This window comes from Diadema antillarum, unplaced genomic scaffold (genome assembly GCF_040938485.1).
Source record: "Diadema antillarum isolate AM-2024a unplaced genomic scaffold, OU_Dant_1.0 seq00000533_RagTag, whole genome shotgun sequence".
Classification (NCBI taxonomy): Eukaryota; Metazoa; Echinodermata; class Echinoidea; order Diadematoida; family Diadematidae; genus Diadema; species Diadema antillarum.
The window spans coordinates 352,653-379,328 of NW_027271484.1; the positions used below are offsets into that span (position 1 = coordinate 352,653).

At 38.8% G+C, this 26,676-nt stretch overlaps 1 protein-coding gene and 1 pseudogene across 1 annotated transcript; both read right to left on the reverse strand.

The window, feature by feature from the left end:
• Window positions 1-6,607: 6,607 nt before the first annotated feature.
• On the reverse strand, window positions 6,608-10,878 carry LOC139734597 (uncharacterized; annotated as a pseudogene).
• A 4,109-nt stretch (window positions 10,879-14,987) lies between these two features.
• On the reverse strand, window positions 14,988-26,676 carry LOC139734561 (aarF domain-containing protein kinase 1-like). The gene is made up of 9 exons (XM_071645336.1): window positions 26,518-26,676; window positions 25,946-26,029; window positions 25,314-25,517; window positions 23,233-23,391; window positions 22,351-22,509; window positions 19,861-19,977; window positions 18,712-18,858; window positions 16,657-16,854; window positions 14,988-15,356 (listed from the first exon to the last, which is right to left on the reverse strand). Exons 1-9 carry the CDS (start codon window positions 26,674-26,676, stop codon window positions 14,988-14,990), a joined length of 1,596 nt encoding a protein of 531 aa, XP_071501437.1.

A 26,676-nucleotide genomic window follows, 5' to 3' on the forward strand; every position in this document is an offset into this window, starting at 1 on the left:
GTGTTTTAGGTATTACATGATTCCCAATTCCTAAGATATTTCAGTTATCAAATCATAAGTGTGTGGGTTGATGTGATTTCTATCTAAACTTGAACTCCCATGTCATATAACAATTACTTCTGTTGTGTTAAAGCACAAAATCAAAGTTGCTAGTTGCATTATTTAATAATTTTTGTTGTCCTGCATGCTTTGTAGCATTTTTTAATGAGTATTTCATTTTGAATGATTTGTATATTTTGTTTTACAATTAAAGTCCAATATGAAGATGACTGCAATGTGCAATTCAGTGCTTTCATACCACAGGAACACGATTAGTGCCTGTCATCATAGAAGACAAATTTTGTAAAGTTTACATATTAAAAGTCATTTTTTTTTTTTTTTTTTTTTTTTTGCTATATGTACCTGGTACGTTAACACATGAGTTATGCAAAAGTTTGGATGCTGTTGATCAGTTTGGTGTTGTTTTTCAGGGTGCTTACCATACAGATATAGATATATTGTGTTGACTTGATTAAGTTTTGATAAGTGTTGTTATACATATATTGTACAAGTAGAATGTCTTTGCTATCATTATTGTTGATATTGTTGTTTGTTTGTTTGTTTGTCTGTTTTTGGCTGGGCCAATTCAAGCAAACTTCATGTGACTTTAATATTGCAGATGAAAGTATTTCAATCTGTACATATTTCCGTAGCTCCCCAAAATGTTTGTGTCATTATATTTGTGTTCGTTCTGTAGAGTGTAGTACTTGTGAGAATTTCCACTCTGTGAAATATTCTGTGTATGATAGAGAACTGCTTAACTGCCATTGTGTATTCAGGAGCAGATATGGAAAGAAGATGGATATTGTCGACAAAATGTAATTATTACTTCATGTATTATGTCTTAATGTCATTCAGACTCTCACCATCTCTTATGTGACAGATGATTTGTGGAAAGAGCTCTCCTTAAAATATTGCATCTGTAGATGATTTGCCACTTGAAATTCATTGTGACTTCATCCTTGCATGTGTATGTCTCTTTAATCATTCAGAAGCATAGTTTGATGCATGCAAGTTCTGTTCTTTTTAACTCGCACCTAGAGAATAGTGTACATATGGGGGAAAATATCTTGTGTTTCTACTATGGTACTTGATTCCACTACCGGTACTTTGAAAATTCTTGTTTGTATTTCATTTGTGCCAGTGTCAAGTGATATAACCCTGTTATCAAGTGCAGTCTTTTGTACCAGAAACTCAATTTGCCATGCAATCCATCTGCCCTAAATTCATGAAGTGATGATGTAGACTACATTATTATCAGCAGACTCAAGATCTGTATGTCCTGTGTTCAGCAGCTAAACCAATTACTGGACAAAAACTGGTCAATAATAAGAAAAAAAAATATGGTTGGTATCATATATTTGAATCTTTTACTCAGTATTCAGCAACACATCAAGAAGGAAGGTCAATTTCCACATCAGAAAAAAAAAAAGAAAAGGAGAAACTTGTACATGCTTGTACATCTGTCTCTTACACAGGTAAGGTTAGGAGCATCAATGAAGTAGGAATGCAAGCTCAACATAAACTTTGATATCTGTGCAGCCATTATTTCCTGAAAAGTCAAAGTTCATTTCATCTGTATAATGTAGGTGTTCATGAAAATGCAGCAACAATCTGTAGTCTCTTTTGGAGAGAGAGTTATGTGGTTCCTTTGATAGTAATGTTGTAAACACATTAATGACCACATTAATGACCAGCTTATCTTCTTCAACATTGAAGAAAATTGAGGATTACTGGTAGTTTGCTTGTAGTTGAAACCTACCTCAATGCAACGGTTTTCCACCAAAAGAAGGCAAAAACTAAAACAAGCAATGAAAAATGGTGTATAGGTGTATATATATGTGAAGATTTCAATTGCTGTGAAAGGTCTGATGTTCCTTGCAGCAGTGAATTTTTATGTTATGTAAATGCTTTTATTTCACAGTTTTTTGAGAAGGCTGATGCTCCGGCTAATCTGCATCTCATTATGAGTGCACATCCTCTTTCTATTATACCAGTCCAGAGGTAACTCTCACTACACATACTCTGCGTGGCATTTGGAACGTTCTGATACAGGAGCAATGCACTCATCTACACATTTTCAGTATACATATACAGCTCCCAAAACCAAGAAGTAGACAATGAAAGTGCACCCCCCCCCCCCCAAAAAAAAAGAAAAAAAAAGAAAGAAAGAAAGGAATTTACATTTCTTGGACTAGATGTGACAAACCAGTTAGTGCTGCATTATGGATTTGCCCACATGAGTGTTGGTAGTGTATGATGAAGTCATCATGTGAAGGTGGTAATCAGACAAAATAAACAACAAGGACAACAACTGTGATGTTGTTAACCTGGTAGAAATGACACTTTGTTTGGTTGGTGTGGTGCCACATACAGTGAATTCCTATGTGTGCTGACTTGCCTATTTACACCAGTAATTATGACAGTCAGTGGGGACAAGCTCAATTACATTCTGTTGGACAGAAGTTGTCTTCACATGTCTTAGCGATACAGGGGGTTGTCACAGAAAGTGTGGTAGAAATGTCACAAGGACATGCTAGGGGATTATAATATGTGGACCAAAGTAGGTCAACAGATGCATGATACATGAAGATCTGATTGGCTTGACTTCCACCCCACCCCTACTCCGGGGGAACATCTGTGATATGTGTGACTTTGAGTCTAAATAATTGTGCAGCAATTTTATCATTTGAAAAACAAATTTGATTGCGGAAAAAAACCTGATAAAAACAAAACAATGTAATCAAGAGTTCTATCCATCAAGGCACACAGTAATCTGTACCTATTGTGATTGGAAAATGAGGATTTTACACCTACCTGTGTGTCCCTTGGTGCTACAAAGTTGTTCTAAGATTACCATATATATATTTTTTTTTTCAGTTTGTGCATGCATCTCATTTTTTTTTTTAAATCTCAAAGCACTACAGTCATGCAGCTGGAAACTGGTCCTTGAGCAATTTCACTCCTATGCTGTGACATAGATACTGTATAATCACATGTGCCACTGAAGGCTGAGGTGACCGTTTTATTTTGCATTTCTGCAAGGAGGAAACAGAGCCCATATGTCATACAAACATGGCTACACTCGACCAGCAATCACAACAGAAACATAGTGCTACGCTTCAATAAATGAGTTTTGATCTTCAAGTTTATTTATGAGCACTCTTAGCCTATATTTGAGATATTATGCGATGCAATGATTTTTAATAGAATTGTGGTATTTTTTATGATCATTATTCTTTTCCTTTGCAAGACGTGCTTCTAAAGAAACAGATGACAAAGGTATTTGTGGTAGTGCATTCGTCGGTAAACATCTATACGTGCATAGTGATTGTATTAATTGTGTAATTATATGTTCAAAGGAGCAAATACTTAATGTTTAAAGGTTGTCGTAGTTTTGTTATGTTTTTATATTCATATGTGTAATCCAATTGTCTTTATTTGCTGTAAGTTAGAGTGCTGAATATTGGAAGTGTAATTGGCAGAAATTGTCCTTTTTTGAAAACGTATTTATTTGTTGAAAATTGTGTTTGTGAATTCTTTTGATAAAGTTTAAAGGTAACTTAAGGTAAAACAAAGTTCTCAGATGGGCTCAAAATTCATTTTCCACCACTTGGTATTTGCGTGCAATATATTGAAAGGGTCTACCAAGAAAATTGTCTGGCTGACACGGTTTGCCAGGATGATGAGTTGTTGTAAAGTATTTTGAGATCAAAAGTGTGAAATAATTTCAGTCGTAGTACATGATTTTTATTCTTGAAATGCCCTATTATGGGTAGGAAGAGCATTACATGATGATCGATTATGCCTTGGCAGGAGTATTTCCCAATATCAAAGTTGCATGCGATTCACTCTCGCAAAGATAGAGGGATACTTGTTCTGATTTGTAATCAATTACAAAACATTACATAACAACCACAGTCATATGCTCTGAAGAGACTGCAATAGAGTCTGCACACCTTCTTGGCTAATATTTTGCATTTTTGCTGTTACCCAACTGAAATTATATTATCACAGCATCTTTGCACACATGTCTTATGCAAATGTGTCTATTTTAGAGCAAAAATCAACAGTTTCTTCAGGCATATGGAAACCATGTTTTACCTTTAAGTCATTGAGAAAGTATCATGTATATTTCATGTGATCTCTTTATTGATTAAGTTATTGTGAATGTCATGTATAAGAGAAGTATAGATGCAGGTCTTTCGTGAGGAATTTGTGAATGTATGTATTTGTGTTATCAAAGTTGTAATTTTTTATTTACTCCCACAACACTGTGCAATAGGGAATTTGTCGAGTGTTCGCATATTGTCCCTTTGTTTACTTTGAGGGGATCTGGAAGATGTTGAAATCTTTTAAAGTTTTTACAGCGAAAATGGAAAAGATCCTGTCTATAGGTAACAGTCATCAACAATAGAGAGTACATTTTGAGTACACTTTTTCAGAAATTGTTATCGTTATCATTGTTGCTACATCAGCCCTGTCTGGGCTATCCTGTGCATACCACAATATGAAATGTAAGTTTTTCTTCTTTTTTTTTACCTGACTAATTTGAAACAGCTTATCGTGGTGGAGATAATGGCCCATTGCTCTTCTTGGAGCATATCCGTGTCAGGAACATCCATCTCAAAAGTTGATGTTTTTGTGACTAACAACTAGATACCCATTTGTATTCACCATTGCCTTTACAGAAGGGTTATTCATTCGTTTTTTATGCCTCCGCCACGAAGTATCGCCGGAGGCATTATTCTTTTTTATATTTTGAAGAAGGGCTTTTGTCCCATTCTTCATTAGACCAAAAACCTCCATTATTCACTTTTGTGAGAAATGGGAGTTTGGTTTGTGTGTGATTTTCTTTCTAAACCACATACCTAGGTAGATATTGAGTATCCATACATTATCACAGCAAAGAGTACACCATGAGATTTGCGAGAACTGTTAAGCCAGTTGCTTGTAAGGACTGGATGTGCCATGCATTAACCCTCTGAGGAAATCACACTATGGCAGATTCAATGGGTTCAAGGGAAATGAAACCCAACTTAATAGTAAACATGTGGATTAACTGAATGTAGCAATATTAGTAGAACACAACAGCAAAAAATTGGACAGTCATGTCAAAAGTTATGAATTTTAAAGTTTTGGTATACAGCCATTGCTACATGTGAAAGAGTACCACAGTTTGTGATGTCATTTATGTACAATGACATAAAGAAAATATAGAGGGAGTTTCGCAGAATTTCACTTTTTACGAAAAGTAAACATTCCCTCAACTCATCAGTGACATGTTCAGTTCTTTATGCTAGAAAAGTGAAAATATGTTGAACTTGACTTGCTGCATTCCCTCAATTTACATACATGTATTTGGGTTTCATTCCCCTTTAATACCACAAGAAACAGTAAATAGATTATGTCAGGTTTCTGTCACTCCATACTAAACCTGTTCCATATGGGAACCTTGTGACCTGTTTATTAAGTCTATGGGGATTTCAGAATTCAGTATGAAAAGGGTTAACATGACAACAAGCTTTGTATGTTGAAACAAATGGCAGATGAACGAAATTTTTAAGCAGGTGCTATATGTCACATGACTTGGGTTGAGAAACCACAGAGTATCAAATCTGTATGCTGGTCAGCAATAAACATGCATTTGTCAGCGACATTATTTATAACCAACAACACATTGATATTGTTCTCGCCGATTATCATCCTGTTACCTGGACACACTTGGTCTCAGTCATTTCCTCCAGTGGGTCTGTTGGAAATAACTGTCTCTGGAAATGTTTGAGTTTGTATCTGTCACTTTATGGCACTTTTCATAAAAAGTACTTGTATGCACCTGTAGGAAGTGGTGGAATCATTCTTCATGCCAGTGAGGAGGTACTTTCCTGTCCAACTCTTGTGACTATTGACATTCTCTCAAAGGTTACAATTTTAATAAACAGACATGGATTGCATGAACTGAGCCTCTTGTAGTTTACCCATATTTTTCTGTGCTTACAACTATCTACAAAGTTGCAGATTGAATAGTCGAAGAATGGAAAACCCGAGTTTCAGCCCAGTTGTAAATTGAGATAGTGAAGCTGTGAAGCTTGTTTATTCGATCTGTAGCCACCTACTACATTGCAACTTATGCAAATAAATCCAACAGAGTTCCAATGAGTTCGTTAGTTCACTCGAGCATACTCTAATTTGCTCCCTTTTTAGTTGATTAATGTACACGTCAAATTATCAAGTATTAGAATGTGACTTACTTCTGTGGCGGGACTAAAACTTGACTTACAATGAGCCTTCTGGAGAAACGGGCGAGTCAGCGTTCGCATCCCATGACGCGACCAGTCTTTACGATGGTCAGCAGCTAACTAACCGAATGGCACAATTTGAAACCATGCGAAAACGTGACAGATGACAACTTTCACTCATTGCACATGTCCTCTATGGTGTTCTTAAACTACAAATGAAACAAAGTCAAACGCAAACCACAGACTACAAACCTCGTGCACTAGCGCACTCCTGGAGGTAATAAACAGTCTGGGGCCTGGAGAAATGAACATGATATTTCAAAGCTAGTTCAGTCATCGGGATCTGTAGGAATCCTGCTGATCGGATGTTGATTTACAAGGTTGGCAACCTCCAGTAGGTATGTGTACAGCTCGAATGGTGTCAAGATTTGCTCCCAGTTGCCCTCATGAGAACGAACTTGCAGCTTTTAACCAACGACTCTGCACTGCCATTTTGATGGGGGCAACAGGTGTCATGAATGTCCACTCTACTGTGCCTTTCTCAGCACAGAATTCTCTTAGTTCCTCTTTGGACCAGCCCCTTACCATGTCCCGTGGTTCACGCTGTGTACCAATAAACTGAGTTCTGTTATCGCTTAGGATTTTTCCTGGCTGACCCCTTACAGCAAAGAATCGTCGAAGTACTTGCAGGAATTCCATCGTCGAACAGTCAGTAGCAAGCTCAAGGTGGACAGCCCTTGAGTTTGTGCATGTAAACAGCATGCCATAGTTTATGGCAGTCTTGATACGTCCTATCTTCACTTGCAAGGGCCTGAAATAGTCACATGCTGTGTAGTGAAATGGTGGTGAATGTAAAGATAGCCTCTCTCTAGGCAACTCTGCCATTTCCTGGGTCTCGGTCTTGTGGTCGAAAGCTCGGCAGACTGTACATCTGAACTTTACGGTCTTTGCCAAATTATGTCCTTTCAGTATCCAGTACCTGCATCGTGCCTTTGCAGTCGTTACTGCCACTCCATTGCGACTGCTCTTGTGAAGATGCCGCGTAATGAGGGTCGATATCCAATGTTCGTATGGAAGTACAGCTGGATGCTTCATTTCAAATGACATTTCAGCCTTGTCTACTCTGCCCCCTGCTCTCCTCTGATTATACCTGTTTTGTCTGTGTATGGGTTGAGGGTCTTTAATTCTCCCTTGTCGACTCTGGCTTTTAATGACTTCTGGGCTTTCTAGATCAGGATATTCTCCTCCTTCTGCTCTCCCTTCAACTTTCTGAGGAACCTCAGAACATATGTCAGCTGTATCAATTTTCTCCAGCTGGAGAATTTGGTACAGTCCATGACATCCTCTTCTGGCTAGGTGATGTTTAGAACCCACTGCTCTTTCCTTCTTTCTTTCTCCATTTCGGGCATCTTTTCCTCTACCTTTACTTCTTCAGGCCATTCTGACTTTGGCTCACGTAGGAAGTCGGATCCTTGCTGCCATCTAGCATTCAATTGATCTGAATTCAGCCCTCTCTACTAGGTCATCTGCTACTTTCACTTCTCAGCGGATATGACACCATTTACTTGGATCAGTGGCAGTCTGGATTTCTCCAACTCTGACAGCGACAAACATCTTGTAATTCCTGGCCTTGCTCTTTATCCATGATATTGTTATCATACTGTCGGTCATGAAGATAACATCAGTCATGTCCATCGACATCACAGTTTGGATTGCTGTATACCATGGCTCGACACTAACTTTTTTGTTTGGTGGCCCGATGGGGCCACCAAAATCCTAAATTTCAAATTTTTGGTGGCCCGAGAGAAAAATTTGGTGTCCCGAAAAAAAAACAATAAAAAACATTAAAAGTCCTTTTTTTTAATGAGTCAAATATTTAAGATTTATGATAGTAAGAATTAGAAGTTGGACATATCTACTCATAAATAAACTTCAACAAACTTGCAACACTCACTCTCAGGCATTCATTCAGTCCTTTTCATCCATCCTTTGAACAAATTTAACTGCTAATTTCCGGCGCAAAAAGTTACGAATTTATTGACATACTTTTCAAAATATTTTGGTGGCCCGAGGCGGGCCACCAAATTTGCCCTTTTTTAAAATTTGGTGGCCCGACTTTCATTTTTGGTGGCCCCGGGCCACCGGGCCACCGTTAGTGTCGAGCCCTGTGTATACAACCTGCTTGCAAGTACTGCTGCTTGTAGTGCAAGCTGTGGGACAGTCAACTGTTTCAGCGATGCCACTCAGAACTTTGCTGTCACGAACTGTGCTTTGTACTTCCCTTCGTCTACCTCCCACCTGACATACACACATGCTCTACATGCCTCCATGGATTCATCACAAAAGATGCAAAGTGTTGGCTTACCTCTGATATTAGCTGGTGTCAGGCATCTCTCAAATTTGACATTTGTCAGCTTTTCCATTTCAGGGAATAACTTTCTTCATTCAGCCTGACTTTCCCCTGACATCTTTTTATCATCCCAGTTCAAGCCTTCCTCCCATAGCCTCTGCAATCCAATCTTAGCTCGTATCACTAGAGTGGTTGCAAATCTAATTGGATCGAAGATACGAGCAACTTGACTAAGGATGCTCCTCTTCATCATCTAGATTGATTGAATTGCATCCTCATTCATTTTGACTTTGTATGAGAATGTGTCCGAGTCATTTTCTTCCCATAACACACCCAAGACTTTTTCATCAGTGATTGTCTCTAGCAATTTGGGCTTTTCATCCTTCTCATGTTCTCTGGAGAGCTCCTTGTTTGACCTCCATCCCTTTACCTTGAACCCTCCATCAGCCAGTACTTTATTGGTGCTTCTGCTCAGCTCCTCTGCCTCAGTCACTGTCGGCATTGATGCACAGATGTCATCCATGTAAATATCATGCATGATGGTCGATGCTGCTTTTGGGTACAACTTAGCCCCTTCCTCGGCTGTCTTCCGCAATGCTGTCTGTGCCATAGCTGGGGTTGGTTTATAACCGAAAGTGATGACTCTCATGACATAGGCAACTGGCTTCTTGTCAGGGTTCAGATTCCTACACAGAAAGCGATGGACATTTTGGTCCTTTTCAGGTATCATCACTCTGTGGTACATCTTAGATATATCTGCACAGAATGCCACCTCGTGTTCCCTGAATCTCATCAGCACACCAAACAGTCGATTCAGCAGACTGGGACCCTTCATCCAATAGTCACTTAGCGAGTGTCCCTGGTAGGAGGCAGATGAGTTGAATACAGTTTGGATGAGGGTACTCTTTTTTTTTTTTCTGGTCGAATGACCGCATGATGCAAAATGTAATGCACTGGACATTCATACGATCATAATTCATCCTGTGACAGCTTTCTGGCAAAATTCATTTCGACCATCTCCTTGATCTGTCTGTCGTATGCCTCTGCATGATTGGGATTTTTTGCCAGTTTCCTCTCTGTAGCATATAAGCATCCTCTCAGCCTTGCTCTTGTTATCCGGTAGACGATCCGGCTCCTTTTGCCATGGATAGGGAACGAGCCACTGCTTTCCAACCTTCTGACAGGAATCACTGATCAGCTTACCCTCGTCTATTTCGTGTCTGCTAAGTCCGTCCGGTTGGTACTGGTTTGGACCGTGACAAACTCCCATCAACTCTGTTGTCCAGAAATTTTCAGGTTCGTGGTATTGGTAAGCATCACGTTCAATACTATGCTTTTGGTAGCCTGATGATGTGAGTCAGCTCCAAATACCACCCATCCCAGGGGGATGTATATCTGGCTTCCAAGTTTCCTTTCTGTCAGGTTTCTCCTGTATGCAGCTTCGCATTATCAATTCCAACCAGGACATCATTATGATTGATTCGCTGCTACAATGTAGACATTTCTGTCCCATGTTGAGCGTCTTGCACAAATCATCTCTCTGGACTTCCACTATGTCGTCATTGATGCAATCCAGACCAATAGCCAACACTCTTTATACTCTGTTGTCATCGAGAGATCACAGTCCTATTCGGTAGATCTTTGTCTGGACCTCTTCGGCAATGCATCCAACTTTAGTGATGTTGATGGATATTGGCTTTCCCTTTAACCCTAGGTTTTCTGCAACCAATCGTTTGACAAGGCTAATCTGTGCACCCGAATCCAGTAGACAGTTGACTGAGTAGCTCTGGTCCTTGGAACCCACCATAGTAACTGTCACAACTGGCAGAAGGGCTGTTCTATCTGAAACACTTGCCACAATCTCACAGGTTGTTTCTCTGTGCAGCAAAGGATGGTGAAAGGATGTGCACTGTTCTCTGTTCAATTTCTCTGTACACCTCTTTCTTCACTTACAAGTTTTCAGTTTGTGGTCCCTGCCTGCTCTCTTCAGGCAACTGTAACATGCATGATTGTCTTTCATCATTTGGGACCTTTCAGGCTGACTCTTTGAGAGGAGCTTCTTACACTGGTCCACCCAGTGTTCAGAGGTTTTACAAGTCCAGCATTTGAAGTTGGTCTGTTTACCTGACTTGTCCTCCTCAGATATATGGCTAACTGAAGCTTGCAATCATCTGTCTTTCTGTTGAGTGGCTTTGCCTTGGCAGTCCTCCTCTTGATTTTGAGGTCCTTCTCCTTCAGTTCTGAACTCATGGCTTAATGCAGTGTTCCCTCCGTCTCCTTTTCCAAGTCAGCAAGAAATCAAATGCGATGAATAGTTGAAGAATGGGAAACCCGAGTTTCTGCCCAGCCGTGAATTGAGATAGTGAAGCTTTGAAGCTTTTTTTTTCGATCTGTTGCCACTAACTACGTTGCGACTTACACAAACAAATCCAACAGAAGTCAAATGAGTTCGTTAATTCACTCGAGCAAACTCCAATTTGCTTCCTTTTCAGCTAATTAATGTACACGTCAAATTATCAAGTATTATGCGACTCACTTCTGTGGCGGGACTAAAACTTGACTTGCAATGAGCCTTCTGGAGAAACGGGCGAGTCACCGTTTGCATCCCATGACGCGACTAGTCTTGATGGTGGTCAGCAGCTAACTGACCAAATGGCACAATTAGAAAATGTGACAGATGACAACTTTCACCCATTGTGCATGTCCCCCATGGTGTTCTTAAACTACAAATGAAACAAACTCAAGCACATAATTTTACCTGACCAGTCTAGAACCGCTTCGCTCCAAGAAGGAATCATTCTTGGTGCCAGTGAGGAGGTACTTTCCTGTCCAACTCTTGTGACCATTGACATTCTTTGAAAGGTTACCGTTTGAATAAACAGACGTGGATTTCATGAACTGAACCTCTTGTAGTTTACCCATATTTTTCTGTGCTTACAACTATCTACAAAGTTAGAGATGTTCCTTTCAGGTTATCAAATCACATGAATGTATTTATGAAAAGGAATTAAAGCCTAGAAATATGCTGATCATAAAAGTGTGAGAAAAAGAAAGAAGACACCACAAAACACAAAATGTGGATGTTGCAACGTGGAGGCAAGTTCAAGAATGGTGGAGAGGGGAAATGTGTTAACGGTATGTTTGTGTGTTCTTGAGAGAGGGAGAGACTATTACGATATGTAGGTTGATACATCAAAAAATATATAAATTTGAAAATATTTGTGCCTCATGAAGTATATGCAGTAGATATCTACAGTATATCCAAAAAAAAAAAAAATACAATAGGAGTTTTGCATTGATAACACCCAATATGATTAAACCATCTAAATGCTACTTCGGGTCTTAAAATATAGCACCTTAGCTCTATTTTGCAGAAAACCCCATTCAATTCAGTTAAGCAGTCACAGAGAAATGTGGATTGTTGTAAAGCACATCACGAGTCTGATTCTTTGAAGTTTAGAACTTGGATGCTCTTGGAACTGTAAATAATGTGTAAACACAATAGACAGAACTTGGAGGGAAGGGATTCCTTACATGCTCTACAAAAATCCTCATTTCTCTTTGACCACTGAAGCAAACTGAATGGGGTTTTCTGTAAGATGTGGGCAATGAGTTATACATGAAGTTTCGCACCCTGAAATTGTGTTTGGATTGATCCACTATTTTTAAAGTTATCGTTGCAGAGGGTACCGTAATTTTTTTTTGGGATATACGGTATATCTCTCTATCTATCTATCTATCTATCTGTGTGTGTGTGTGGGTGTGTGTGTGTGTGTGTATATATATATATATATAAGTATTGAAACATGTTCACGCAGTTGACTGCAGGTTCATTCGTATTTATTGCAATAAATACGGATGATCCTGCAGTCAACTGCGTGAACTTGTTTCAATACTTCTGTCTAAAGCTCTTCCTTTGAGGATATCGAGCAGTCTTCATAGTATGATAGAATCACCAAGTGTGTGTATATATAATATATATATATATATATATATATATATATATATATATATATATATATATATATATATAATCTGTGCAGCCTGCCACTTTGCTTTTGTGTTTTAACCACATTAAGATATGACATGTATTACTGTTACATGGATGATGATATGAAAGACTTCCCAAAATTCATATTCTCTCTTCATGATGCATTAGAACAAAACAACATGCAAGAAGCCAAAATATGCAAGAACAAAAATGACAATAATAAATTTGTTTCACTGCTGATTTTCCCAAATCACTTTTGGTCTTTATTGTTACCTTAATATCAGGTTACAAAAATGTATCCAGGGAAAAATAATTAAGGAAACACATCCTTTTCATCGAAAAATAAACTATTAATTTCCCAGAAATGAACCTTCCTAATACCTGCACAAGGTTACTTGTTGGTCTTTTGCACATTAACTTATCAAGTTGTAACTGTAATAAATCTGACATTCACTTGTGTTCCAAGTCATAAATGAATTTGTTTGATATGTCAGAAATCATACAAATTGCTCAGGTTGAGCGAGAAAACGTGCCCTTTTTTGGGGTCCTCTTTTTTTTAGCAAAATGCTTCAACAAAACTTCTGTGAAGTTAACACATGCACATCCAGTTCATGTAATTAAAATCAAGAAATTATTGCACTTTTGTGACTGTCGGTATTGAGGGGACTACATAACATGCATTTATGTGGTCATTCTACTGTATCCAACGTTCTTTGTAACTCCCTTGCAGGAATCATTAAAAAAAAAGAACCTTGCGTGTTCATTTATTTTCTCATATAAGGCAACACATCTAGGAAGTATGAGAGGGGATGAGAAAGATAGTACAATTTCCAGACAACTAAAACTTACATCGTCTTCGAAAAACTGCTTTCTATGGATCCAATAAACATGACAAATAATTTTTTTAAAAATCAGCATTAGTTTTGAGGAATACCAGTCACAGTTTGATAGAATCAACAATTCATCACTTTCTACATGTTATGTCAGAAATTGTAAAAGGCAGCACTAGTGTATCTCTGGTAAGAATTCTCATTAACAGACATGTCATTTCTTTCAATGAATTCATATATGCAAATATTGTATAGATATTTATGACATATAATATTACTAAAGCTTCAATAAAATGACATGATACATGTATATAACTTATCCCAGCACAACACGTGGATATGACTATAATACTGAGTGTAGTTATATCAAATATGCACCTCTTTCTGTGAAGCCTTCACGTCAATAAATTTACAGTGTAAAGCTCAAGTTGACCTACAGGACAGAAATAAATCTCTGGCTGCTCATTAAAGCAAGTGTTCATTAAATAAACGTTGCATATCTTTTTGAAATTGACACTTTCAGAGCAAAATACAGTACATTCACATCTTTTAAGAACTGCTCTTTTTTCCTTCCCAATAGAAATGTCTATTCTGCAATATATAATTCACTTTAATAAAAAGAGTGGACAACATAATCTTCAGAAAATAAAATCAGGAATACAGTTGCACAATGTCTGCTACCAATTTTAGAAGGAAAACAAAACCACCTTCATTTAAATTTCAATGATAACTCAAGATAATACCTGACTGGCAACACACTCTTTTGTTTTGAAAGACATTCAAAAAATGCAAAAACAATCTTGAGAAGTTACATACTTTGACTGGAAAGGCCTTCAAGTTAAAACATAACGCAATGTTCCATACTTATTCTCAAGCAAAGTAACGATCAATACAATGTAGTACCATTACTGATTTCATTGAGCTTTGCATTGGCCAAAGCATGAATTGACATTGTTGGGTTGAACCTACAGTTAACACGGAAGTGCTAAGAAATTGTTGTGCCAAATGAAAGGAAAGTCAACAGGCATTCATACTGTCCAGTCGCCTACAAACGATTATCTTAGAAGTCAGGAAAATAAGCAGCAACCATATCTGCCGGTGACTACGGTCAAGTCGAGAGTTATATGCAGAAATCAAAAACAAACAAACAAACAATGATAGAAAGGCAGAAATTAAGGAGGATGAAATATGATAACTTAGAGGGATTATTTGGAGATAAAGAAGACAATGAGGGAGAAAAAGTTCCAGTAATATAAAGCTACAGAATCATACCAATCACTTTCAATTTGCATCAAATCTGCAATACTGTGTATTATATTCTGTGAAATTTTGCTTTGCTTGACCATTCACTTAAACATGAGTTTGTGCTCAGGACGAGACTGCAAGACTGACAAGTTTAGGCATTAGTACTTGCACATTGTTTCCAAACAAACGTCTCAATACAATGTATAATGAAAAACTTGCTATGTGACTTTAAATACAATAAATATAACAAGTATCATTTTGCAAATTGGACACTATCTAGAGAAGTCCCTTCATCAACTGATCACTGAGGCAGTGACACCCCTTAAAGTTCGTTGCAGCCATCTTACAAGTGTCGTGCACGTCAACCACAGGTAGAACTCGTACGCTGATATCTGTAGGAGCTTGCAGTCTCGTCGGAACCGCACTGTAAACCGTCCCCACCAACTGGTGTGCTGCAGCAGCTCGTGCTGAGCAACGGCCCGCACGCAGCACCGTGACATATTGATGAAAGAGCTGGCATTTTCGCTGCTACCAAGGGCGTACTCTATACTGCGCAGGAGGTCATTGGTCTTGAGGAGCAGCAGCATCTGGCGAGGGACTTTGTTCAGGAGCTGAGTGATCTCTGTGATGTACATGGCTGCATGCTCCCTAACTTCGCGATCCTGGTCAACAGCAAGACGGGACAAAACAAAACAAAACGTGAAATCTTGTGAAGCTCAGGAGACTGCTGTGTGCATAAAAATGCATTTTCCCCTCTCTTGATAAAATATTATGAAAGATTGAAGGGGAGGAGGGAAGTGCCAGGAGGATGCCCTACTTCTCTTCCATTCTTTCTTTTTTTAAGAGTGATATTAAGAATGTCTATCGATGACATATCATATTATGTCAGTCTCCAAACTTGATGACCTACCCAAGGATGGCAGAGCAGTGTGAAAGTTAAAATCAACCACACACATGCAACAAGAAGACATTGATGGAAACTGTATACAAGAATATATGCAATAAACAATACACTTTCATGTCAACTTAAAATGCTAAAGAAAACTGACACTAACCTTCTCTTTTTTAAAATGGCATTATGCACTTTATTTCTGTACCAACAATAATGCTGCAATAAAGATTATCAATTAGATTACTGATGAATTAGAGCGACGAGATATACAATGTATACAGCCATTGCCAAATGTACTAAATGTACAGATGCACGGCTGAATGGACATAGATACAGTCTGCAGCAATATATTCAGACTGTCACACTATATTCCCTGGCACTGGGCTTACTGAACATCTGCACTGCAATGTACTCCAACTTCACTTCCTAAGCAGTATTCCTTGCCTCCTGCCACAAGTTATGTAGCAAGGGTTTTACAGCACAGATACAATGTTTTGCATAGTGGTAGTGCCACAGTGGTCACTGCTTGACCCTTGGACCAGCATACTGCGTGTTCCACATACATCCACATAACTACACCAAAATCCCGACTTCACAAAGCTTTTTTTTTTTCCTGTTGAAAGGGATGGCATAGTATTGGTGGAGATGAGGATTGGTCTTTTAACTTTTTGCGAGATACCAAGAAACCACTTATGAAATAGTACAGCGCATACCAGGAATTCAAAGTTTATTTGATGAAAATCGGTTTTGGAATGGCTGAGATATCCAAAAACAAAGCAAAACAAAGGAATCGTAATAAAAGCTGGGTCCCACCTTCAATTACGATCACTCTGTTATGGATATCTCTCTTCAAATAAATGTTGATTCTCTCTTGGAATTACATGCTCATTCACATTTCACAAGAGGTTTCTTATTATCTCACCCAAAATGTTAGAAACCTGAAGTTAGGTCCAAATTGAAACTATACAATCCCTTTAACATGTGGGAAATCTATGTCAAATTTACTACATAATGAGTAAAGTAAAGTAGAGCTGTGTGACATCTCAAACCAATTTGAAATTTCCACACACCTCCTCTTCCGTTCTCTGTTGTTTGTCAATGCCGACAGCTAGTGCCTCCCATGATCTTGCCGTCAACATACAGGCAAATATCCCATACATGTCCCCGGCACCCAGTGCCTTGCTGTAGTGCTTGATGCCTTCTAAGTCAGCTGCTATGATGGACTGCCACAGGTGAGAATAATCCAGCCGAAAGTCATCCGTAAGCATCTGAAAAAATGAATTTTACAGGAAACCCAAAGGTTTGCAACACCTGACATAGCAACACCAACCAATGTTTTCTCACTAATTGCAGTAATAAAAAAAAAACACGTCATTTCCACGAACACAATCTCTGTTGATCTTAACAATATTTTTTTTTTTCTTGAAATCAAGCTGTTCCTTTGCCTTATGATCTAGCTAAAAATATAGTCTATTCATTTGCCCTACAATGCATCAAGAACATATCAACACGTCATTTCCACGAACACAATCTCTGTTGATCTTAACAATATTTTTTTTTTTCTTGAAATCAAGCTGTTCCTTTGCCTTATAATCTAGCTAAAAATATAGTCTATTCATTTGCCCTACAATGCATCAAGAACATATCAACTTTGGTGAAGAAGAGGGTTTTTTTTTTTTTTTGCATCAGACAGTGAAACTCCAGAATTTTAGGCAACGGGTATAACACACTATGCGATTGCTTTGTCATACTAAATCCAAGAGCAGTCTTGTGCAAAAGGCTAACACATTCTACCACTACTCTTCCACTTTGTAATGATAATCTAGAAGAGATGCAGTAAATGTGGCAATCATATGTGACCGTGCACCACAAAACAAACCAAAAGTCGCACCCCTTGATTTTACGTGAAGACTCAAGAAAGGTGAAATGGGTGAACCGAGTCAATTTTGAGTTTTCCATATTTTCTGAAAGAGCTTTTCTTCTTCTACATTTTTCTTGAGTTTGGGATCATAAATTGAATGAGAAAGTGCATTTTCTGAAGTTTTTCTACAACCCCTGTTTTGCTAGAGTATTGTGATCAGGTTTATCTAAGAGGCCCCTTTCATTTCATGAAAATCCTTTGCACCCTCTTCAGTTTCAACTCTAATAACTTATGAAAGGATGATGCTATTGCTCTGAAAGTTGACATTGATCATTGTCAGAATGTCGTAATAGACCATGCTCAATTTCAGCTTAATCTGATAATCCCTTAATTGTTGGTGCTTCAGTGGTTAACATCATGTTTTTGTCCCTTTCATGGCACAGGTAGCACGGCTTAGTAAAGATTAAACACTTGAATAGACTCTGTACTTCAGAGCCTCTTTTCTCAGTTAACACTTTTCAGAGTGTGTGCTTTCTTTCCAGTATTAACTCTTTATGTGCCACGTTCGCACCTCCGACTCAGTCGACAGCGTGCCAACTTCGCATATTCTGCTCAACAAACAAAGCCACCAAGACTGATCGATAAACCGCTAATTACTGCTAATCCGCGGCACTATGAAAGCGTTTCTCGTGCGTTTGTTCCTCTCATATACGGCTTGCATTCTATGTGGTGATCGACTATCAAGCGATGTTCCCAACTAGATTTACTCGTACATTCTATGTTTCTGTCACGGCTTAATGTGCAAAAGTCATGCCTTTATAGTAATGTAGCAACTGGTCATTAAAAGAAAAAATTGAAAATAGAGTCGGCATACAATTTATATCGAAACAAAGCTTGGCATTCCTCTTTAACTTTGCTTACTATTCTTAACAGAAATTTGTAGAAGTTATACAAATTGGAAAAACAGAATTCTTTCTCAAAGCATGACTACCTTCGTGTCTCAGAATAACGTGGCACACAGGGGGTTTCCACCATGGCACATAAAGAGTTAATACAGGTTAGGAAAATCCATTGAATTTAGCTATAGATAATTTTAAAGCTTAGAGTCTGCTCTCTCAGAATCTGCCCCTAACTAAAAATCCACATCTGGCGACTTTTTGTTTGCTTTGTGGTGCAGGGTCACATATGGTCACTGCTGGTCAATTCCCACATGCACACGGTAAGGAGAGACCACATAACACTAGCTGACCAGTGTCCAGCATACCTGATATAAGCCATGGTCGAGGAGTACGATCTCCACTTCCATCTTGTCATTGTGCCTCACAAGGACATTGCCAGGATGGGGGTCACAGTGGACATACCCGTGGACGAAAATCATTTCGCTGTACATTTTGCCCAAATTTTGTGTAATCTACAAGGAGAGAGAGAGAAAATAGGAGAAAAGAAAACATGTAACCGCAAATATGGAAATAAGCTCCTTCACATATCTACAGCCTGATCCTGCAAAAAAAGAAAAAAAAATGCAACATGTTAGTGGTTAAATGTAGCAGCTCAAACTCGTGTAAAAATGACAGCCTATATCGCAAGTGATATACAGTTGTACAGTGCACTCCCGTTAATAAAACCTGTTCAACAACACGATTATAACGAAATTCTGGTTGTAATAAAGTAAAAATTCAAGCTGCATCATTATCAACTCTATGTGTTTCATTGTTTATTTCAGTGTTTGGTTATAATGAAATTTTGATATAATGAAAGAAATCTGCCAGTCCTGAGGACTTCGTTATAACGAGTGTCCACTTAGTCGATACTCTTATGAAGTCATTAATTTACAAGCATAATTCACTGCCTGTGATTCCTTCTAATGCATGTTTATCACTGCACTATGAAACTTCAATCATAACCTGGCCCATTCAGGGAGATATAGAGACAATGAATACCAGACACAACCAGAATGGTTCGATTATAGATATTTGAGCAAATTTTTTACAATCATTTAAATTGATATAAATTCAATTTTAGCATGGCGTATGGACATGAATTAGGAATGTGCAATTGTTGTTCAAATCCTGGAACCAAGTGGAATTTTTTATCCAACATTCCACAGCACAAATACTCTAAAATATTTTTTACAGATATTTCCTTCACACAACTCTGCCATAAGACAGGGCTGCACACTAATCCATTTTTGTTTTCTACTGGTCCGAGCTGTCTGTTGGACCAATAGGTATACAGTTTTTTCATGGTTTACTGGTCCATTCCTGAAAAAGTTACTAGTCCGACAGTGATTTTTACTGGTCAGGGACCGTCGGACCAGTGCCAGTGTGCTGCATTGCATAAGAGCACACTTCCAAAGACTTTAAAAGGACCTTTTCTTCATTCGTACATCACACTCTGTGACAACAGAACTTGCCTCATTCACATTGATGCCCATCTGGTCCATGAACTGCTTGCTGTCCACCTTACCACCATCGCAATATTCCATCATCAGCACCCTGGGCGAAGAATGCTGCCAGTAAACCTGTGGCACCTGAATTGGGATGACCAAGCATTGGGACCAGCGAAATGAAGGTTAACAAAAGATTTTGAATTGGGAGAATAGCTTAAAGTACATAGTATATAATTTCAGGGGAACTTTTGTAGGAGGCACTAACTCTTTGACAAACAAAAGACTAAGTGTCAAAAGGCATAATATATGATATGCATAATCTTGTTTTTTACTGTTATTATTATGTTACTAGCAGCACCCGTGGAAATCCACGGGTCTGAGGGATTTTATTTTTTTTCTCATAATACGATTTTGCACATTTTTATTGAAGAAATAAAAAGAAAAGTCTTCTCATTCTTTCGTTAATGAGCTGTCTTCTAAATGACCACCCTTCCCAGAAATTTTATAATACATTTTTGTAGTATATGCGCGGCGATCCGGTCCATTGGTAGGGATCATTCCCGCCACTACTTGCTTTTATTATAGAACTTGAGTTTCGAGGGGTTATTTGCACCCGTTGAAGTCCAACAGTTGTCTTGTTGCCCCTCACCCCTCCCCCCCCCCCCTCACGCACACACACATTTCCACCTCCGCAGGGCAAAAAACAAAAACATTCAGGGAAAATTACCAAAAACGCAAATGAGATTCCCCGAAAGTTCTGCCCACAGGTTGTTCCCGTCGAAACGGGAAGATATTAACACTATGACTTTGATTACCCCCTGCTCTTGCATCCACGTGGGCACCCGCGGGAATCCACGGCTGGTCTCAAGGCCTCGGTTTGTTTTGTGTGTTTTTTTTTTTTCATGTTTCTTTTCCCCACGTTATGAGAGAAAAATAAGATATTTTCGTCTTCATAATTTCGCTCCCTCCTTTTTGTTTTTAATCACTAAAACTTGGCTTGATATATCATATAGAACTACATCTGCTTCAGACTGTACATTATCATAATTAATATTAGGCCTACAATCATTGCTCCTATTATTGTTATTATTATATTATTATTATCATTATCCTTATTATTATTATTATTATTATTATTATTATTATTATTATCATTGTTATTATTATTATTATTATTATTATCATTATCACTGTTATTATTTGGGGAGGGGGAGATCATAGTCATCAGGTTTAATAGGTACCCGTGGGAGTAGGGTCTCACGACCTCGTATTTTTTTTCTTTAATATTTTTCCCATGTTATGGAAGAAAGACGAATATATACATCACTGCATTCGTCTTCATTTGCTCCCTCTTTTTTTTGTCACCAAAACTTGGTTTGATAGACCATAGAACCACACATTCTATTTTCACTTGCAATTTTAAAAATAGGCGGTCGGCAAAGCGAGGTTTTCCTCTACGTCCGCTCATCTTATGAATATGTATGATTACAGCAGCTCTGCAGTAAACGAATGGACACAGCTGCGCGTGTAATCTGATATAGAAGGGTACGATCGGCAAATATATTTAGCCGCGTCCTAAACAGTCTGCGTACAATGACATCGGACTTGAGAGCAAACGGCGAGCAAACTAAATGACGTACCTGAGCTGCATATAGTATTCTGCAGTTGTGCAAAATACAATTAAATAACAACGTTCGTTGTTTTCATTTGGGGACGCCGAACTGTACGTAAATGCCCTTGCAGTCCATATCACGCACACACAGATTCGTGTAACCATCGTCAATACATTACATACAGTACACGTAACAGGCGGAGGCAAAGGTACATCACAGAACTATACACACAGTGTAGAGTGTGTAGAGTTCTGCGAGGTACATTGTGTGTGTGCGTGCGCGTCCGCCGGAAGATGTCAGAGATTTCGCTGCACCATCATCTTTAGTATCCCCCAGTGTCTCTGCAAGCTAAAAGATGGGAGATCGAGAAAGCAGGAGGCCAGCGCAGGTTCCGTGAATATTGAAACGCTCGGCTCTTTCGTCACGCACAAAAATGCATTATGCATATAGCTAATTAATTTTTCTTTTTCGTCCTCGACGTCGACACGGAGGCGGAGAGGAGACAAAACCCGCGCCATTCGATGTAGGATACTCTCCTGCGGCCGACGGCACCGGTCGCAGCTGCCCGGAGCCGACGGCTCGGGAGGAGATAGACAAACCAGCAACGCCGGAATAAAACAGGAAATACATAAGGCCGCGACAACAACAACAACTTCGAGTATTATAGTATAGGATTCCATGCACAGCTGATTATCTTTGTTTTACAGACACCAGTTATAATACTTGTGTTTTCAAAAGCACTCTATCCAAGATGATACCAAGTCCTTTCATTCACTCATCATACACTATCCCTTTAAGAAAGTTTCAGTTCAAGGAAAACAAACTAACAATCAAACTTGTGCGGGAATTTACATGCAAGGACAAGAACCATTGTGCCTGCTGTCATCATTCATCACATCACCTTCAAAAACTTGAAGTGTTGCAGCATTTTGGCAACCTTTTCTGCATTCTTGCCCTCTTTGTGGAAGTCCAGCTCTAGTGGCAGTTTCTCCCGCATTTCCTCCGCCAGCCAAAGAAACTCAAACTCTGGGAAGATCCTTGCCACGGCATTGAGAAGAAACTGCAAAATGATTACCAATGAATAAAGTCAAATAGATTAGATTTGCCTATCTCTTTCCATCTCTTTTTAAGTGGGTCAGAGAAGGTAGCCACACACATACACATGCATAAAAATTCATTCAATGCTCAATATGGACTGTTGAGCATATAGTCAATATATATATATATATATATATATATATATATATATATATATATATATATATATATATATATACAGGGTTCGACACTAACGGTGGCCCAGGGCCACCAAAAACGCACATCGGGCCACCAAAATTTCAGAAATGATGCATTTGGTGGCCATCAAAAAAGGTAGGATGTTTGCCTTTGGGCCACCAAAAATAAAAGTTAGTGTGGAGCCCTGATAAGTATAATATATATATAAAATATATATATCTATTAATTGAATGCACAAACATTTTTGACAGTATTGGCACAACTGATCGCTACTTACGCCTTAACTCCGCAAGGAACAGTTGGGTACAGTTTGGTATCAGGGTGAAAATCTTTTTGATTTGGTGCCACACTTTCGTGAGAGCAAACTTTCTTCCTACCTTACATAGAACAGGTTGCATGATAGCCAATACAAAATAATATTATACAGTAACAAATAGCATAATAAAGTAGCTTAACTGCATCCAATGACATTGGGAGCACTGAAAGATCTGCTAAATTTTGCTTTTTGCCCTAACAGAGTGACTGGTCAAAGGAGTCAATCACATACCTCGACTGTTTGCATATCCACCTCTGAGTAGGCCTTGACATTTGGGTGCTGGACTTTGACGGCTACTGGGGTTCCATCTTTCAAGACTGCCGTGTGGACCTGAGCCAATGAGGCAGTTCCAACAGGCTCTGGGGAAAACTCGTTGAACACATCACCAACCTAATGATGTGAAATAGAGCACAACAACAACTTGACTATAGTTGCTAAATCACTGACAAAAAGACAACAAACACATGATTTTTAAACTATTTGTGACCCGCGACAACGGTTTCAGGCAAAAGTCGCAAGAGCAAATTCCCTCCTCGGCGGGGTACAAAGATTTTGACCATTATTTTTGTCAATTTCGGTTTTTTGCAGAAATCGAATATTTGATATGTTTTCTACATCTACACAAAATTTCATAGCATAAGACTAAGTTTTTCCTATCGAAAATGGAATTTTAAGCACCCTATATTGGATCGCACTCGTCAGTTTCGAGCTTCTTTCGAACGCCGCGCCAATATCCCCAGTGTTGCTACGGCGCAGGGTCTGCATGCGATTGGCTGGTGCGTCGCATACATTTACATAATTCGGCTTTCGGAGACACCAGTCGCAGCGTTTGGGGAATGCTTTGTCCACGCCTGCACGATTACATGCTCCATTGTTCTTGCTATAGTGGTTTATATACGCTCGCTCTGATGTAGTGCGTGCTCTTCGTTTGGTTTTCTATCCAAACTATTCTAACGCAATGTTCGACAACGGAAGTGAAACAAAAACCATGTAGCATGACATAATCGTGTGAAAAGAAAACTAAATATTCTCAAATTTGTATACTTGTACATGTCGTAAAAATTATGACAGCAGACTGACTCAATGGAAGGTACAAAGTAGATAAGAGGAAAGGAGCAGTCACATGTGACCAATTACATTCAAATACTACATGTCAAGATCGCATCAAACTAACGAGTCGTGTTTGTTTGTTTTAATTTAATTAGCACCACCAAACAAAGCAACATATATGCATGTCTTGTAAAGGTAAAACAAACAGGAAGCGTGACCCTTGCCAGCACTAGCAATTTTCTGCCTTCAAATCAACCACAATGAAAACGCGATGTACATATGTGGATTCGCCACCGCTCCTGTTACATGCACACAGCACACGTGTGGATGCCATTGCGTAATGCGTGCACCATACACGTCATGTACATGTACACTATACATGCAATTATCGTATTCCCCATCCTGAAAGACGTACTGGTAAACAAACCCGAGCGAAACGCATTGTTTTTCGGCTCCATACGCTGAGCTCCGAGGAAGGTGCCCGGGAAATTTGACTCTCTCAGTGAGCCAATCAGAAGGCGATGTGGTTGCTAAAGGCGGGGCTTAACATCGATTGGCACCATCATACGGATGGGTGATTTTCCCCTCGCATCGCCGCTCGGACATTGTCTTTGAGAAAGAGGTGAATCTTCAAAGCCTGTTTTCTCGCAATTTTGTCAGGCTAACAACTTAAAAAGTGCATTTTATTTCTCTTTCTATGCCCACTTATGGTGCCGAAGAATACAAGTGTTTTATATCAATGCAAAGCTTAGGAAATGGGCAATGTGATTCAGTGAAAAAATGAATTTTCAAAATTCCCGACTTTTGCCTGAAACCGTTGTCGCCGGTCACATTTATTCTTTTGATATTGTTGAAAAACCCTCCAGCCTCAGAGTTGTGAGGTAGCTTTATCGTTGCTTCACATTATTTGCCAATGTAGTTGCACATGGTATCATTAAAAAAAAAAACATGTAAAACTTTACGATTACACATTCTTTAATCTTCTGCCCAGTACAATGCAACATTTACAATTCTGTTTGTTCACTGTATTTTTTAAAGTTAACTTTAATATAGAGTGGTTATTCCTTATGGCCAGTCTTCAGGGCCAGTCTAATTCACAGTTTGAGCTTTGTTGTGTCTAATTCACAGTTTGAGCTTTGTTGTGATCCATTCTCTTTTGCTTGCAATCGGCGAATTTGGCAAATGTAGTGGGGAATGTAAAAGACAACTTCTGGCTTTTCATCGTCTTTTTGAAGGCAGAATACTGACATTTTCGTTCTTACCTTGACACCCAAGTCTTCCTCAACCACCCTCGTGATTTCCTTGAATGAAGACTGCGGGGCATTGTTGTGGAGGACCTTCATGGTTTCAACATACTCCTTGGGTAACAGGTAGTCCAGTGCACCGACATGCTGGCCAAGCTTGATGAAGACCCCACCATTAGAGCAGCACAGTCTGCACAGTCTCTCTGCTGACCGCTGGTGAACCTAAAGTTTAAAAGGGCAGGTTACATGGACATGAATAAAAAGTCATGGGATATGATGACAATGGTTTTTGACAGTGGATACTGATACCATCACTTGGAAAGAGTAGATGACAACTATAATTCGTGTGATTTCTATGCAAATATCAAATTTTAAAGGAGAAAAGTTAAGACTTGTGCACCGATGTGTAGCTTTAAGTACATTTGGTAGTTTCTTTTAGTAAATTAGAGTAAATGATGATGGGTTTTATCTTAACCTTTAAATGTGCAGCATACACAAAATAGGATTGAACAGTAATTTCCAGGTGAAAAATGACACTTGCCTGTTTATGAACTTGTAAAAAAATAATTGAGTATGTTTGATATTATGAAGCTTTTGCATGAATTACAAAATGGTAAAGCTGTCGTAGAATATCCATCATAATGACTCACCTTTGACATGCAATCTTGATAGACATCAGACCCTTTCTCCTTTCCCATTAAACTCAATTTGTAGTCAACCACAATTGCTCCTGCCTGGGAATCAATATAAACAAGAAAAAACAAAATTCGAGTACTTAGATAGTTGAAAATAATTCTTTATGTGCTTGCATTGAATGAAACTTACTGGTTTTATTGGATCATGTTGCATAAGATAGAGGAACTTTACATGAGTGATGACATGGAAAGTTAAGATATTCATGATCCTAACCATTTCAACATTGTCATCATCATTTATACTTTTATGCCTACTTTTATCTATCTGAAGTAGTGATGGCCAGAATAACTTATTCTATTACACATGTCATCAATCTTTATAGACATCACCACATGGATTTACAGATACAAGATTACTCAGGTCCTTTAGCTGTGACACCAACAGGATGTATGCAAACGCTACTACAAATGCCATTATATTGCCTCTTAGTAACTGCCTGCAATGTGCAGTCAGTGTCAGCTGCAATTGACCAACATCATTAGAAACTAATGGTTCTGTCACTACAGTCACCTCACTGCAAACTTACCGCAAAGAAGGCTCGACCAAATCTGACAATGCCAACAGATGACCAATCAATATAGCCCTGTTTTGTTGCCACTGTTACACCTATCCCACCAGTCACACCTAGAAGGGACCCAGTTACCCATGGGTTGCGAAGGCTGGATCTTATTAGCTTGGCAGCCAT